The following is a 16,103-nucleotide window of genomic DNA, read 5'->3' as shown; positions in this document are numbered from 1 at the left end:
ATGTCTTGTCCTGTTCTGAATAGTTAAGCATCTCCCTTTGGTTGAGACCTATGTGAAGTTTCAGGTAAAACTGCAGGAATGTGCTTTTTTAAAGTAAATTTTTTTTAAAGAAACTCTTTGGAATTCTGGAGTAAAGTGTTTATTTACTGCATGTATATCTTTATATACGACTGATTTCTTTTTTACATCATTTACATTATTTATGTCACAGAGGTGTCACTGTTAATACAGAACATTGTATAGAAATATTAAACTTCATTTGTTGGAAACAACTATGTCTTATCATACCTAAGATCAGAAATGCCTTAACAAATTACCTACATGGAATACAGAGGTTTTCTAGATTAGGAATTTGAACTCCTTATGGTCCCAACATCACCAGCTCTGTAACCTTTCCATCCCACCAGCTTTTGCTGAACTGCACGCTCAACGCCTTGCAATCTGGACACACCGCAGGAAAATGAAGAGGACCATGAGATCCTTAGTGAACAATGGCCAAGCAGAGGCCCTGTATTTGCTGTCTTAGGTCCCTACTGCTGGAGTTACACCTTCAAGTCCTGCTACCTCAATACTGTTACCAGTCCCACTATCTGTTAAGGACTACATTTTTGGCATACATAAATATTAGTCTGAAAAGCGGTCCGAGAAGCCAGGGCTAGAGATTTTTTAAAGACAAGAGCAAAGAACAGCTTAGGCAGGAATAATCCATTGCACAATCCCAGTGACCCCCCAGGCTTCAAGTGACTGTGGGAAAAGAGAAAAGACACGTCCCCCATCTTTCCACTGGACACAGCAAATTCAAACTGGAGGCAGAAGTTCCCAACTACAGCTCTAGAGGCCCTCAGCACAGATCATTTTAGAAATGAGCAATTTTAGAATCTTAGAAGCTTTCATTAACGGGAGAGTCACAATTTCTTCTGTTGGGAATAATGTACATTTGAGTGATCTCTGCATCAAGCAACAGCAGGTAGCAGCAGAGAGGAGGGGCTGGGCTGTACTTAATGCGTCCTGGAAAGACAACTGAGAAAAGTGAGCCTCATGTCAGCTGCCTGTTTGTTTTCTAGGAATCTGCCCCTCCCTAAAACAAGTGAAGCTCCCAAGCTGAATAAAATCACTTGGCTAGAACAACCTTCCCAGTACATGGCATACTCAGGCTGCATGACTTACCACGACTCACATTTCCATTGGCATTGCTGGTTGTACAAAAAGACTGAAACACAGATTACTCTTAACTGGTTATCTTGTCCAGTGCTAGTGATATGTAAGTTATCACTTACAATGATCACTAACAATGTTTTGATATGCAGGTAAAAACACTTTATGATTATTGCACTAGATTGTTATGTGACCTCAAAATTAATCATGATTTTCAGATTCTCAGTTAGCTGGATAAAAAGAAACCAACATAAAAACCCTAATTTCTGGTGCAGTGAGTCAGATCATGAACTTCCTACGTCTGCCTGTTCTACAAACATTAGTTAGTAATCCTTCTCACTGTATTTTGGGACCAACACTCATATTTCGTGCCTTATTTTCTGATCTCATCTGTAACCATTAAAAATACCCAGGAATAACTAGCACTTCTGTGTTGGCAATAGTTTTATCAGAATATCTAAGGTAAAGAACACATCTTGTTCATTTAATAAAAGTTATACCCATCTTTTTGAGAAACATTTGAAGTAAAAGAGCAAACACTTTTACTAAGCCCGATTGCTTTCATTGGGAGACCAGAGCTGCTGCATTTTTCCCCAAGTCCAGAGTTTGCCGATGGTCTGACCTATGATTTTCATTTTATTGTCTAATAGAGGTTCTTTGCAGAATGCAATTTTATAACATGCTCTTCTTCTAATTACAACTCTTCCTCACTAAAAACAAGCTACTTATAATTAAGAATGCTGGACAAACCTCTGAGGTGATTTTCTAAAACAAATAAATGCACATTTCTGTTTCAGAGAGGGAGGAAAGCTGAAGGAAAGAAAAGCAGTGTCATATGAACAAGAAGAGTATTAGTTTGCAGGCTGCTGTTAAGCTGCTGCATGAGGTATCACAGGCTGTGTCCTAAGAGCACTTCCTGGTACCCTGGATGCTGCCAAGGAGATCAAGACCTCAAGCCAGAGCAGTTTAGACTCTTTGGCACCACACTGTCACCCTGCATTAGTATCATTTTCTCCTACTGGCACTGCAAAGGAATATGAAGCTGTTAGCTGTGTGTCACAGGTATCACAAGCAGTCCTAACTGCTCTCTGCACTAGGAGGGAACTTTTTCTTACTGGGAGGTTGGAAGAGACCAAGGTCAAAATTCAGTCTTGATTTAGGGATTAAATTTTTGCTCTTAAACTGGTAGCACAGTATTGTCACACTCATCAATCTCTTGGTATTTCTCCTGCTGATACAAGAATTTAACTGCCATCAAAGGACATGCTGAGACGCCTATGGCCTCTTGGTAGGCCACCCCTGGGGGACAGCTGAGGACCTTGCTTCAGATCACAGTGCTAGGATTTACAAGTGCCCCCCACTACTGTGGTGAGCTGCCTCTGCCCCCAGTTTCCATTGAGAAAAGGCTGAGACAGCCCTTCAGTGCTTGACAAATTCCTTACTGAGATTTACAAGCTGACATAGCAACCTCTGAGTCCAAAAACCATTTTTTTAGGGGTAAATCTTCAGTTTGGCATTTCTGCTTTCCAGTTGAAACAACTCTCAACTTTGCTAGGTCTTGCCTGACAGCAGGAACCTTATGCTTCCTCCGCTGTGCTTAGAAAACAGAACTGCTAGGCCAATGCCACTTAAAATGCTGGCTATCCCTTAGCCACGTGGATCTAGTTCTTAGTTTACTATCAATCACTTATTCTCCTTCATCATATCAAAATATGCTGTTAGTAAATTTATTTACTATTAGGGGTGTATCTCCCTTTCTGTTTTTCAAGAGGTTGCCGTGTTACCAGCCTGGCTACTGGGTTTACCACTGCAGTATTTGGGGCATTGCTAACATAGTGCTCACAAGTGACAAGATACAATCTACATTTTTGTGCCTTCATTCTCAGTGCTGTCTCTAAGGCCAGGTCAGCCTATTCAGTACAGACCACCAAAAGGTCACCGGGAACATCTGTCCCACAGATGTATGAACCATCCAGTGCAACACACACAACCAGTGACTTCTGAAGATTGTAATGAGTAGAGCTGGCAGCAGCAAGAGTGTTTCACTGCAGCCTGCAGTATATTTACAACTAACACACTCTGGAGCCTGGAGTTCCTTATGCATAACAACTTGCTACATTTTAGCTTCTCAGTGTACATAGCTAAAAACTCTACCTTGTACTTCATGCATAGTGCCACATTTCCATACACTGCACACAATTAAACGCACAGATTTGCATGAATTTAAATGAAACCAAACTTCTAAAATTTCACATACCATTATAAGCAGCTGGAATCTCAAGTACAACATAAGCACATTATTTATACAGACAGGTAAAATCTATCTCTAAAAGGTGCAGCAAACCTAAGCATTCTTATTTCTCATGGCAACAGGTTGGGTTATTGCTATGTCCTTCGCAGCCTTCATGTGTCTCTTAACACTGGAAAGTCAACAAATAAAGGCTGTGATTAGCAAGTCATCCAGCTGTATCAGCATAGCTTGACTATGTCTAGAGAAGAACCAGAAAGAACAGTGAAAATGGCCTTCCCTGTGAGTGACCAATACCAGCTGATGTGCTCCAGCTCAGGACAGTGACTAAAGCAGGACAAATGTGATATGGTATTCTCACCTGCAGAGAGTCTGGCTTAGACAGAAACACTGTATATCAGGTCCTGCATGCTGTAGTTGTGCAGCCAGGATTCCCAGCAAAGAGAACACAAGTCCTGCTGCTCAGAGACAGAGGTCAAACTACCGCCATGGCGAAGAGAGAACGAGTGTTGAAGGTCCAGAGAAATAAATAAATAAATAAATAAATACATACATACATACATACAATCAAGTCTACAAAATTATTTTAGAAGATAAACACTTCCAGTAACAAAGAGTATCAAATATGTTTTCGCTATCCTTTTCTCTCTTCCACCATCATTAACTTATTATGGATAACATACGCACTGTAAACATCAGACTGCAGTTGTAACCTGGAAAACCAATCAACGAAAACAAAAGCAAAAGAGATGCCTCAATGGCAGATACCCACTGCACAACAAACCAGACACGAGCGTGTAGTGAAAGATGCCTTTTTTGTTGTTGCTATTCTTTCCCCAAACTCAAGATATGTCCTGGTAAGCTGGGATTCTCCTCCTGCTTCCTAAGAATCTCTTCAATGTATCTAAGTTCGATTAATATTCATAACTGAAAACACACTGATCTTTTTTTTTTTTTTTTTTTTTTTTTTTTTTTTTAGAAAAGATATTTTTTTTTCTTGTTCAAGAGTAAACAAAGAACTGCTTGTTCAGAAATAAAAACACAAATACGTGAATGGAATGACCTGCTTCAATGTATCAGTCCCTAAAAGCAATGACAAAATGCTATCTGCAAAGCATCAATGAGCTGAGAACTGCGTGAAAGAAGGCATTGGCTTCCAGTTCAGGTAGACCAGGTGACTGTTACTGTGGGAATGAAGTTAGTACAAGGAGAATAAAGCACTGTTCTTTAGGGACAAAAACCACACAGATTGACGTTTCTGACCTTTACTGTCACCACTTAGATGGCATCCACATATTGTCACTATTACTCAAGTCCTTTTGTGTAGCGCTTTCTCAGCGTGCCTGTTTCATCTGAATCGCCGGCTTTTTGCTTTTTCACTGCTGCGTTTTCATTTTCAAACTCCATGAACAGGTCCTCTGGGGTTGCCTCTTCCGCTTCGCTGCTGCTCCCAGAATGAAACACAGCATATTCTGCTATTACAGCAGGATCATCCTCCTCCTCATAACAGTAACAGCACTGCTCAGTGTTTTGGCTGCGTTGAAGGTCCTTCTCCCCTTCACTGATGCCAGCTACCTCATCTTTCTTCTGCCTTGAATCATAACTGTCCCTTCCCACGGTGAGATCAGATAGCAGAGCTTCATTGCACAGGTACTCCTCGTCTTCCATGCCCTCCATTCTTTCTGCCAGTTCTTCTGCAGAGGGCTGGCTCAGATCGGGATAATCTACGAGGATTGTGTCTTGTTTGCGCTTAAAGTGATCTGAGTTATCATAGATGGGATACGTCTCTTCTGGGTAACCTTAGGAATGAAGTGACAAGCAGCTTGAAATGTTAACAGCACATAAAAGTAGCACTAATTTCAGTGATGGATGCAGAAGTGTTACAACAACAGTTCTTGGCACTGACAGCATAACTGGCATCTACTTAAGGCTATGTGTTTACGACAGCATTTAATGTCACAGCAAGAACCACGTGCAAACCACCACTTCTTGGAAGATGATGACAAAACTCCTCTGATTTTTAGGGAGCCAGGATTTCAACCCAGACTTCCAAGAGCCAGTATTTAAGCTCTGCTGAAAGCTATGGGAGCTAATATGTGAAAACTGGGTGTCTTTAAATACACCCACTTTTGTTCCTTTCCATAGCATGATTTGTGCTTTACAGACTTTTTTTTGACAAAAAGCATTATTTATAAAGCTGGAAAACAGATATGAGTCAATGGCTCTGTGCCAAACACGCATCATGAGCCTGACTTCAGAAGACAGAGCTTGAGGCAGCTGTTTATGCTTTATATTAGGAAACGTTGCTTCCTAAGGAGCAAGGAATTAGATCTGCATAAAGATGCATTTAGAAATCTGAAGGCAAACAGCTCAACTGGGATGTCTTGAAAATACATTTCTGAAAGAAGTAAACAATAAGGAATAGAAAGGACATTATAATTAAGGATCTTTAACAGACTTCCTGGAGTTGTCTTTTACAGAACTGGAGCAAACAAATCAAAAGTAAAAACTTAATTTTTCCACATTGATTCTGATTTCTAAGGGCTCTACAATTTTCTATGAAATCCAGCCCAGCAAGGAAGGGGAAAGATGAACCTACAGCAGCCAAGACCTGGCAGTGTATGTGAATATTCATTTGCCACTTCTGGCAGCAGGCAGCGTAGACTTTATGCTAAAGGAAATGCTGGCTGCACTAGAATATTTTTTTTTCCTGTTACGGTTGGGAAAACAAAGCATCTCTTGCAAAGCTTTTAACATTGCTTTCTGAAAAAGAAAGCTGAAGTTAGATTTTGAAAGGAATTCTGACTACAAGTAAGCCCTGCTCAACTTTCCTCATCGGGGAAACGGAAAGAAAGGGCTCTTGCTTACCTTCCCAGTCCTCCATGTAAGGCGCTTCTTCAGCTTCTTTCTCAGGAGAGATGCCATCTATGAATTTGCCTTCCTTCATAACTCTAGTAATTTCTCGGAGTTGCTGAAGTAACCTTTTTTCCTGGTCTGTTGTAACATTTTGAGCTCTGGTAGAAAACATCAGACAACAGAATTCAGTCCACGATTATTGCAAATTGCTTACAGAGTTTGGGCACAACAGTCAGGGGAAGGACAGTCAGGGGAAACCTAGATGCAGTGTGATCACCATTTTTGTAGTCTGTGCTTCAACTCAGTAAAAAGGTTTATCCATTTACCTAGAAAGCCTGCAAACTTAAACAGGTCAACGCAGGCAGACTTAGACAGCATCCCATGGTACAGAAGACACTACCAAAACATTTTTTGTAAGAGTGTTAAGTGAGAATTACAGAACTGTACCCTGTTTGAAGCACTGTAAGAAAATGCAATTCAGAATCTAAGCTATATTTAAATAAAACATGGGCCTGATCAAAATGTCTCACACAGGCACTAGTCTCAATAGTCCAATGCTGTCCTATCACCCTTAAAGATACTAGATTTGCAAAGCCTCAATAGGAAGTAAGCCAGTTGGACCGATATTGAGCAAATCCAACAGTGATGCTGGTTGAGCACAAGTGGAGGAGCAGGAAGGCTTGAAACTGCTAAGTTGTTACATTTAACTTTAACTTGCACTTTAGAATCAGAGAGGGAGAAGACAGATTATCAGATTAAAAGCAAACTGTAATTCTCCCTGGTTCTACGTGGCTGATTCTTGTGATTACCACTAGCGATAACAGCATTATTCTAAAATGATTACTACTCCTCAGGTGAAGCAATTACTGTTACAACAAAGCGATCCTAACAGATAAGATTATGTAGTTGTTACATGCTATTTTCTCTATTAAAAAAAAAAAAATAAGCTCATGAAAATCTTATTGCAAAAACTAGTCTTTGGAAAGTGGTGACCTGAGCTCTAGCAAGTCACTCAGTGGGTTATAGCAAGGCAGATCACTAGCTGTACTTCAGGTGAAAATGATTCTGACTGGTTTTGTTTCATCTTGTGTTTCATGTTGTTCTTGAGAGGATGTTTGATCTCTATGTAAGGACCAATCCAGGCCCTCAGGGGACAGAGGCATTACTCTGGCTCACTTTTGAATCCTGCTGTGTTTTAACCAGGACCTACAACCTCTAGTTGTTCAGAGAGTGTGGCTCTCATCACGCACAGAATGCTGAACAGCAGGCATATCTCAGGTTGGACAGATGATCTCTGATGATCTCCACGCCATCAGACAGATCACCTCCAACTCAGTGACTCGGGTGAGATGGAGAGAGCACTGATTAATGATTCTGGATTTAGATGCTAAATATCTACATCAACCTCTTAATAAGTGCCAAAATTCTCAAAAGCTTGCAGCATGCACTCTTCAGTTTTTCTTCCCATTAACCTTTGTGAATAGATCAGCACCTTAATGGATGCCTCGTGCTACACACAGAGGAATGGTGATGACATGATGGCTACTTCACTAAGGCAGCAGTGCCATACTGGTGTAACAACAGAGATCAGCATCACATTGCTAGTTTGTTTTGTGCACGGTTACACACACCACTGCATGCTACAGAATGGAGCTCAGGAGCCACTGGTATCACCAGCAGCTATCCAGATAGGAACTGCCTTGTTGACACAAAGATTGAAGTGTCAGAAATCTTGTCCTTGCCACTTTCTCTGTGCTTCCCCTAAGAGGCACTCTGCCCTCAATCTGTAGAGCTGATACAGCCCCAACCCTACACAGAGGCTACACTGAGTCCCATCAAGCTGCGTGGCAGTTTGCTGCACAGAACAAGAGAAGGTGTGAGGCAGCATCTTCTCAAAAGCCTGGTTATGCAGATGTACAATTCCAAAAGCAAATTAACTGGCACGTGAAAATAAATGGTTTCATCAGCTAGCTGCCTTTGACAGAAGCTGTAATAGAACTGCCAAACTGATCCTCCTTTTCTAGACAGAAGTGTATGTAATTTGAATCTGTATCACCTGGATAAAGACAGACAGATCTGTCTGTTTAGCACAGTGCAGAGATATGCCAGCACAAATAACAGGATCGATCACTGCAGCTAGAAAGCAGTGGCATTTCATATCAGAATTCTTAATATGCTGAATATTCCCAACAGAAAGCAGTACTTTCTTACTGCAGCACAAGGTCTCCACAAGCATTTCAGAGATCCTTTCCCACTCCAGATATCTAATTTAAAACACAGGTTTTCCTTAAACAGGGAGAAATCAAAGTCCATGCGTTATTTCTACTTAATTTAAGGTCTCCAGGAAGACTTAGCTGTAGGATGCTTGCAATGTACGAGATGTCTGGCTGCCTGTATACAGGAGATTTACCAGGGTACAATGAAATAATCACTACTTAAAATGCACTACAGCCCCCAAAATGTATCTCACAGAGTACCACCTCTTTTCCTCAAAAGCTTCAAAGCTTGGGTGTATTTGGAAAAAAGAAAACAAACAGCTGTTTGCTGCATCTAGAGGTGCCCTCCTCTCTTTTAAAGAGAGGCTACATTCAAAATTCACTATGAGATTCCATTTCTGATTTCCCCCGAGGTCCTTAGATCCATGTATATAAATAGTTTGGGTGAACAAAGGGAAGCATTACTAAATAAATGCTCTCAGCCAATTGCACTGAATGGAACAAATACTGCATTGGACCCTAAACTCATTTTATCAGTAAAAAATATTTTATCCTGAGTACTTGAGAGGCATACAAGCCTAATTCTGGCAGCCTAAAGGTAAGTATAAAACACTGCTAAGTTCTCCAAGCAGGTGAGTCAAATAGTCAAAACAGTGTCCTGTTTCACCAGCAGACACAAGGTAGCTTAGGGATTCCCACTAAAACTCAGCCTAACTCAGGTATATTTAGCATCTTGCCTTGCTGAGGACACTGCTGCTGAGGCCCTGGTTACTCAGAGAAGACAGGATTTGCAGCGAAATGAACTCAACAGGCAAGTTCAGCACAGAATTGTTTCTAAAGAGTGGTTTAAAATCGAATCACCGACCAATCCAGGAGAAGTTAGGTGTTACAAGCTATCTTTTTTGCTTGCAGACTGCCTTGCACTTGTGGTGTTTCATTTTCCAGACACTGCAGTTATGCATTACCAAGCTGATGCCTTGTTACACTTCTTACAAAAAGTATAAACTTGTTAGCAACATTTCCTTCCAAGGCAGACTATGGCTCTCAAATTTAAAGCAAACATTAATAAACATAATATATGTTTGAACCCTGATCTTTCCACTCTTTTCTCTTGTATTTCTAAGCAAATGCATGCATTTACTGGTTATGGAGTGGAACCAAATTATCATACATGTTATTATCAATTCTGCCTTTAAACATGTAATTTATGGAAATTCTAAGACATTTACACAGAATATCAAAGCATTTATATTAAAAAAAAAAAAAGCCATAGCACTAGAAAACACCATAAAACAAATTTTTCTCTTGGGAATCACTCAGAAAATTATTCAGTGACATAAAACAGGTTGTTTTATGTACTTTAAATATAGACAAAATAAACATTTTCAGTTTAGACATAGCTGTCTACACTCCTCCAAATAAGAAGAGGTTATCCTCCAAATAATGCACTATTCAAAATGGGGAGGGTAAGGATTGGTTGTTATTCTGTTTAAGGAATGTGAAGTTGGAAAGAATTAGTTATTATATAAATATTGGCCTTGAGAAAAAAAGACTGCAGGACGAAAAGCACCACGCTTAAAATTAGATTTCTACACTTTGAAGTAGAACTTACAATGCTACTTTTGCATAGCCAATGTAAGAAAATTCAATTCCTAGTCAGAAAATAACTGTTCCTTAAAATGCTGTGGTTTGAAGCATACCTGTCACAGTTAGGACCTACTCTGTTGATTAACTTTTCCATAGCTTCTTCAGTCTCTCTCAGCTTTTCCTGAAGTTGGGTGAGCTCATAGTCAGCTGTAAAAGGAACAAAATCCCAAGATCTGTCAGTGGGAGCTTTTAAAACCTTTGTCTCTTTATCACAGGTAGCAAACTGACTGTAAGGAAACCAAAACACACAGCTGAATGAGTTCAATAGATTTTTCCTGGTGTAACGGTGACAAGCATTGCCAATGATAACGGGACACACAGAAAGCACCTTCTTTCCATGGCTCCTCCCAATAAGCAGAGTGAGTGAGGCAAACAGAACAACTACCATGGGATTGGTGGCACGTGACCCTGCACGGGTGTGGGAAGGCAGGCAGGGAAGCTATCCATCCATCGGGCTCCCCAGGATGCACATCAGCTAACCACATGGTGTCTGGAGAACAAAGCACTGCTTTAGAAGGTACAACCACAGAAAAAAAACGTCCACAGTACAGTAACAGACACACGTGCACAGGTCTGGGCACACCCGTACTGTCTCTAATTTAGTTGAAAGAGTTAAGAGTTTCATAGCTGAGAATTTGTTCTCTCAGCCAGTGTTACTGCGCTCTTTGTAACTCTTGCATCTTCCATGGGAATAAATAGGAGGCATTACTTTCAGAGCAACTTCTCCACGACAATTTTCTTACTCAGCCCAGGCAAACCAGAGGGTTGGACGCTCGTGCATTAAGAGAAAAATATTCAGTTACCATTGTTAGTAATTTGCACTGAATCTCCGAGCACGATGCAGTACAAGGGCACAGAAAACAGTCTGCACACCGAGTGTGTTAAGCAATGCCAGGTTTTGTATAAGTTAATGACAGCTATGAAGAGCATTAGCTCACTGTTCTTACTGTTAGCATTTTCTATAAGCTCTCACTTTTCTTTCCTGTTTACAATTTAACCAGCTAAATACAATACTTTTAAATACTGATGGGTAACTAATAGCTAATACATGTCTACAAATAGTTGAATCTGTTAACTCACTGATGTTTAGCTACAATCATAGAAATATTTCAGAATCCTGCCTGCCTTCTTTATATTGAAGTCGCTAGTAAGTTAAGCGGTGCAAACAGGGCATGGAAAAAGTAGGGAAGAGGCTGCTAATGGCTAAGAATTCATACATTCAAAAAAGAAAATATGAAGATAGCTTGTAAGAACATGGTATATGTTATTACTGGAATATTATAGATGACATCCTCTTATCTATCTGCTAATTATTGGTCATATTAGCTTTGCAGCAAATAGCTCCAAGGCCACTATTATATATTCTCATCAGCCAGATGAGATTAGAAAGCAATGGAGCAGTAATTCACTTTAACACAGACTCTTCTGGCTTGCTCCTCACGCAGTGGAACAGCTTCACAGCATGTCCAGAACCTGAAGAACTCAGTGAGTCTGTGACTATACAGAGTCAATGGCTTCTCACATACAACTTAGAAATGAAAAGCACTTACTGATTTTCCTCTTCATGTTTCCAGGTGCAGCAGGAAGGCATTTCCGTTCTCCAGGGGTAGTTTTTCCCTTGGAAGCCAGCTGATAAGTGAAAAAAAGCCAACCCCTCAGTGAGTTACAGCCATAGCAATATACGAGGCCCAAAGGCAACCAAGTAAAGGACAGAAAGCTAAAATTATGCTAGGAAATAATCACAGAAAAACATCCCCAGCAGCAAAAACAGACAACCATGAAAGATGCCTAGGAGATCTTCTGAGCTGAAAATTCCTAAGAGACATTTGGAACAAATTTTATTTTGAAGCATAAAGAAAGCATAACATAATTTTAGAATATTTATCTGTTGCAGGAAAGGGCCTGATTCTATAGCTATTCTGCTTATCCGAGGGAAGAAATTATTGTTTTGAAACGTGAAAAGTGAAACGTTCTGAAGGAGTTATAAGTGACCCCACTTGACTCCCCCGTGTGTTCTGCCACTGATTCCTTACCAACTTTGTACGTGCAGCAACAATACCACCTGGCTCTGCAGCTGCAAGCTCCCTATTTCTTTCCTCTTCTTCCTGTTTGATCAGCTCACCCAAGTCACCTTGCCCTTACCCTGGGACTTGCCTCCTCTCTGGAGTGGGCTTCAACTCTATGAACATCTGTCTGCCTTAAACTCCTGCTCAAAGGAAAAAAATACATAATCTGCAAGCCTTTGTCCCCTTCTTCCTTCCAAGCAGCGTGTGGGTGATGACAGCCAGCGTGGCACATCTGTGTCACAGAAAGCTTGAAGTTCAAATCAGGTGCAAAACATTTGGTTGGAATTAGGGCTGTACTTTCAGCCAGCACCTCAGCTGGGGTAGTTCCAGCATGGTCACTGCAACCTTACAACTCCCATTCTTCACCAACAGGGTGCTTTTGTTCGAGAAGGAATTCAACAACGGTACCCCATCTCTCCCTCTTTAAATGCATATTGCAATCCATGATATATACAGTGTGTATAATATACAGTATTTTATAAAAAAACCACTATGTGTACACTCAAAATTAACCTGTGACCAGACATACATATTTTCCAGCAGAAAAAAAACCAAAAACTTGACAATTTTCTCACATCAGAGGCCAACACAGGATCATAGCAACACTTTGCTGCACTCAGTTACAGTTTTTGCAATGGCAAAAACTATATAGTATACATCCATCTTCCAAGTACCAGTCAAAGGTAAGTATGTTTTTGAGCAAGGCCAAGATGAGACCTGGTACAGAACTAGGACTAACATTTCTGTTTTGAGCATTTTTAGTTTTTATACTCTTGACTTTTCAACCATTTTCAATTTTCTTACCTTAAATAAGATATACAAGATGTACAAGAAGATGCCAAATCCATATATAGGGATGATTTGCCCCACAAGACCTCTCCCAGCTCCACCAGCACTTCCACCACCTCCTCCAGCCTTGGCCTTGGCGACTGCTTCAGCAAGGTGAGACCTTGGGAAAGGAGGGGCAGCGCGGCTGTCGGGAGTTGCCTGGTAATGCATCCTTGGTGGAAAGCGACCGAGTTTCCCTGCAAGAAAACACAGCAACCATTTCTTTTTCTTCTGTTACTTTTCACCTTTTTACATGCAGTCCAAAACTCAAACAGGTACAGCTGGTCTCTTATAAATGCACCACCAGTTATGAAAACATAGCCTGCAAGACCATAACTAATATCTGCAGACTGAGTATTCAGTTTAAATAGCTTAACTCATGCAAGTACCCACCTGCAGTTATTCTTCTGGAAGTGAGACAACAACACTGTGCTAACATTTGTTCATACTAGGAAACACCACCATAGCTAAATTCCCAAAGCACAGAAAATTGCAATAAGCATATTAGGAAGTGATATCAATAATCTGTGATGTCCCACTATTAAAACATTTTTCTTCTAGGTGATGACACTGATTTTTTGACTTCAGTGGCTTCACTATGGCTTCAGTGAAACCACACAGGCGTGCCCCACTGACCAGAATGCTCTCAGACTAAGCCTTCACTACAAGGAAGCTGTTACAGTGCATCTGAATTGCAGTGAATTATTCAAAGTATACCACGGAAACCAAAGCACCTTATTCACAAGAAATTCTCATTGCTACAGCAGAAATGTAGCCTTTGTAAAATGTTTTACATTCATGCAAGTATTCTTTATTCATGGAAAAAAAAAAAAAAAAGAGAACAGAGAAAATAATTGGCAAAGGTGAACCTGTACTTAAATGGATTAATTTGAGGCCAAAAGCATACACACTGGGCATTTGATTATCAAAATAATTCTCAAGGACATTTAATGGCTTCTAGCAATAGGTCCTTCTTGTTGATTTTGAACTTTTATAATGATCTCCTTTTTGAAATGTCCTCTATTGTGAAGAACCCATACAAACCGTACAGGAAATCAATGGCACATGCAAGTTGCCACGTGTGAAAAGAGCTGCCAAATACATGGTATATAAATGAGAACATGCAGGCATCTGGATGCCACTGTCAATTACACAACCTAACCCGTGCTATGACAGGATCCTAATGCCCCAACACAGCATAGGTGATGCGACTGCTTAATAGCAGTATAATGTCAGAACTTCTTAGTTCTTCATCTTTCAGCAATATTAAGGCTCAGCTGAACGTAGAAAAGCTTAAACACAGGTAAAGTAAACCCACCACAACAACCAATCAGCTGATAATACTCAGACCACCCAAAAGAAATCTGGCATGCACTACACAAAATTCCAACTGGGCAAATAAGTTGTCTGATCAATCTTGTGTTCTCCTGGTACTCCAGCACAACACAGCACATCCACAGTGAGTTATTGTAATATGTGTTAAACTATTATAGGGGAAAAGAACAATTTTCTTCTTGGAATATCGATTTATAGAGTACCATGCCTAACATTCTCTATGAATAGACTACTTCCAAGCTGTTTTAATGAAAAGCCCTATGATAACATGCATTTCCAACAAGTGGCAGTAACTTTAAGAATGCCTTATTTGGAAGCATTTTGCATTTTCCCCCCAAGACTGCACTAAGTATTTTATTAACTTCAAGAATTACACTATTCAAGTCTCTGAAGCTGAAGTTTTTGGCAGGTAGCCACAGTTAGCAGGTCGCTCAAGGAAACAGTTAATGACAAGAGATATGAACTGCTCAATCAAGATTTATTCTACCACTCAAAACCAACTGCAGGTGAAACAAAGTTTGGTCTGCAGAGGTGTAATGACATTCCTGCTATCAAATTGAAAATACAGACAATAAATTCTAGTCTGAAGCTGGCCAAATGAGATGAGGTATTACACCCTCAGCCGAAGTCAGGGGCTGGAGCCAATCACGGGATGAGCTGAGTGCTCTTCTGATCCAGGGACACAGTAACCTGGGAGGTATGGATACCTCTGACACCATACAGGAAACTATTTGAGCTCTCTTCTGATGATGGAGAGAGCACTTATGCTGTATCTAATCCAAGCATTTAGCAATGGCTGATCAGACACCATACAACAGCAGTGATTACAGCAGACCGTGCCAGAACAGGTGACAACATCATTAATCAGCAAATGCCACTGAAAAATAACTTGGGGCATTTGCTTTCGGTTGGTTATTGGTTTTTGCCTCAACACACTCGTCACCAAGCCGATGTGCTACATGGTGGGCACTTGTGGGTGCCAGCACCTAAGAGCGATGTATTTGACGTGCTACCAAAAAAAACTAGCTATGATTTAGGTTTCTCACGTTCGAGATTATCTAATGAAACTACAGACCTGTGGATCTGCAGCGTGCCTGAGCCTATACTCAACTCCCTCAGAACAAGAACACACAGCAACCACTGAAGGACAGCCACAGCACAGCACTCACGGCTCTCAACGCAGAGACCTATTCATCAGCCCTGACGGACGCGGCCCAGAGGGCGAAGGGAAGGATGACCGCGCCACGCCTCCACAGCGGGCGGCGGCTCACCTCCCGACGCGCAGCGCCGCGGGGAGCGCAGAGCCGCGTACCGGCGGCGGCAGGACCCGGAGCAGCCCGGAGCAGCGCGGCAGGCGGCGGCCTCTTACCCTCTGGAGGAGCGGGCGCTGCGAGCGGCGCGGCCCCGGGCTCCTGCCTGCCGCCGCCTCCCCGAGACAAGAAGGTCCGCGGCAGGAGCAGCGAGACGCAGAGCACCAAGCAGGAGACCGCGGCCACCCTGCGGCACGTCGACGGCGCCATGGCGGCCGCCGGGCAGCCGTAACGGACCGTTAGGCAGCCGCCGGGCGCTGCGCAGGCGCGAGTGGCGCGCGCGTGCGTCGGGCGGGAAGCTGAGGGGGCGAGGCGCAGGGATGGGCTGCGCGCTGCCGCCCTCGTCAGAGCTTCGGTGCTTCCAGCTAGGAAAAAAAAAAAAAGCCGGCAGAAAAGGCTGCTGTAGGCTCTGACCCACCAGCTCCGTCCTCATATGGAATCA

At 41.7% G+C, this 16,103-nt stretch overlaps 1 protein-coding gene across 1 annotated transcript; it reads right to left on the bottom strand.

Moving 5' to 3' along the window:
• Positions 1-123: 123 nt before the first annotated feature.
• RIC3 (RIC3 acetylcholine receptor chaperone) lies at positions 124-15,871 on the bottom strand. The gene is made up of 6 exons (XM_042814660.1): positions 15,721-15,871; positions 12,993-13,213; positions 11,673-11,751; positions 10,176-10,269; positions 6,272-6,417; positions 124-5,202 (listed from the first exon to the last, which is right to left on the bottom strand). The coding sequence occupies exons 1-6, from the start codon at positions 15,869-15,871 to the stop codon at positions 4,709-4,711; spliced, it is 1,185 nt and encodes a 394-aa protein (XP_042670594.1). The 3' UTR covers positions 124-4,708.
• Positions 15,872-16,103: the final 232 nt, after the last annotated feature.

Source organism: Centrocercus urophasianus, unplaced genomic scaffold (assembly GCF_019232065.1).
Source record: "Centrocercus urophasianus isolate 14NV4802_14NV808 unplaced genomic scaffold, USGS_Curo_1.0 seq_14, whole genome shotgun sequence".
Lineage (NCBI taxonomy): Eukaryota > Metazoa > Chordata > Aves > Galliformes > Phasianidae > Centrocercus > Centrocercus urophasianus.
Note: the sequence above shows the minus strand (reverse complement) of the source record. Positions and strands in the feature narration are given on the sequence as shown.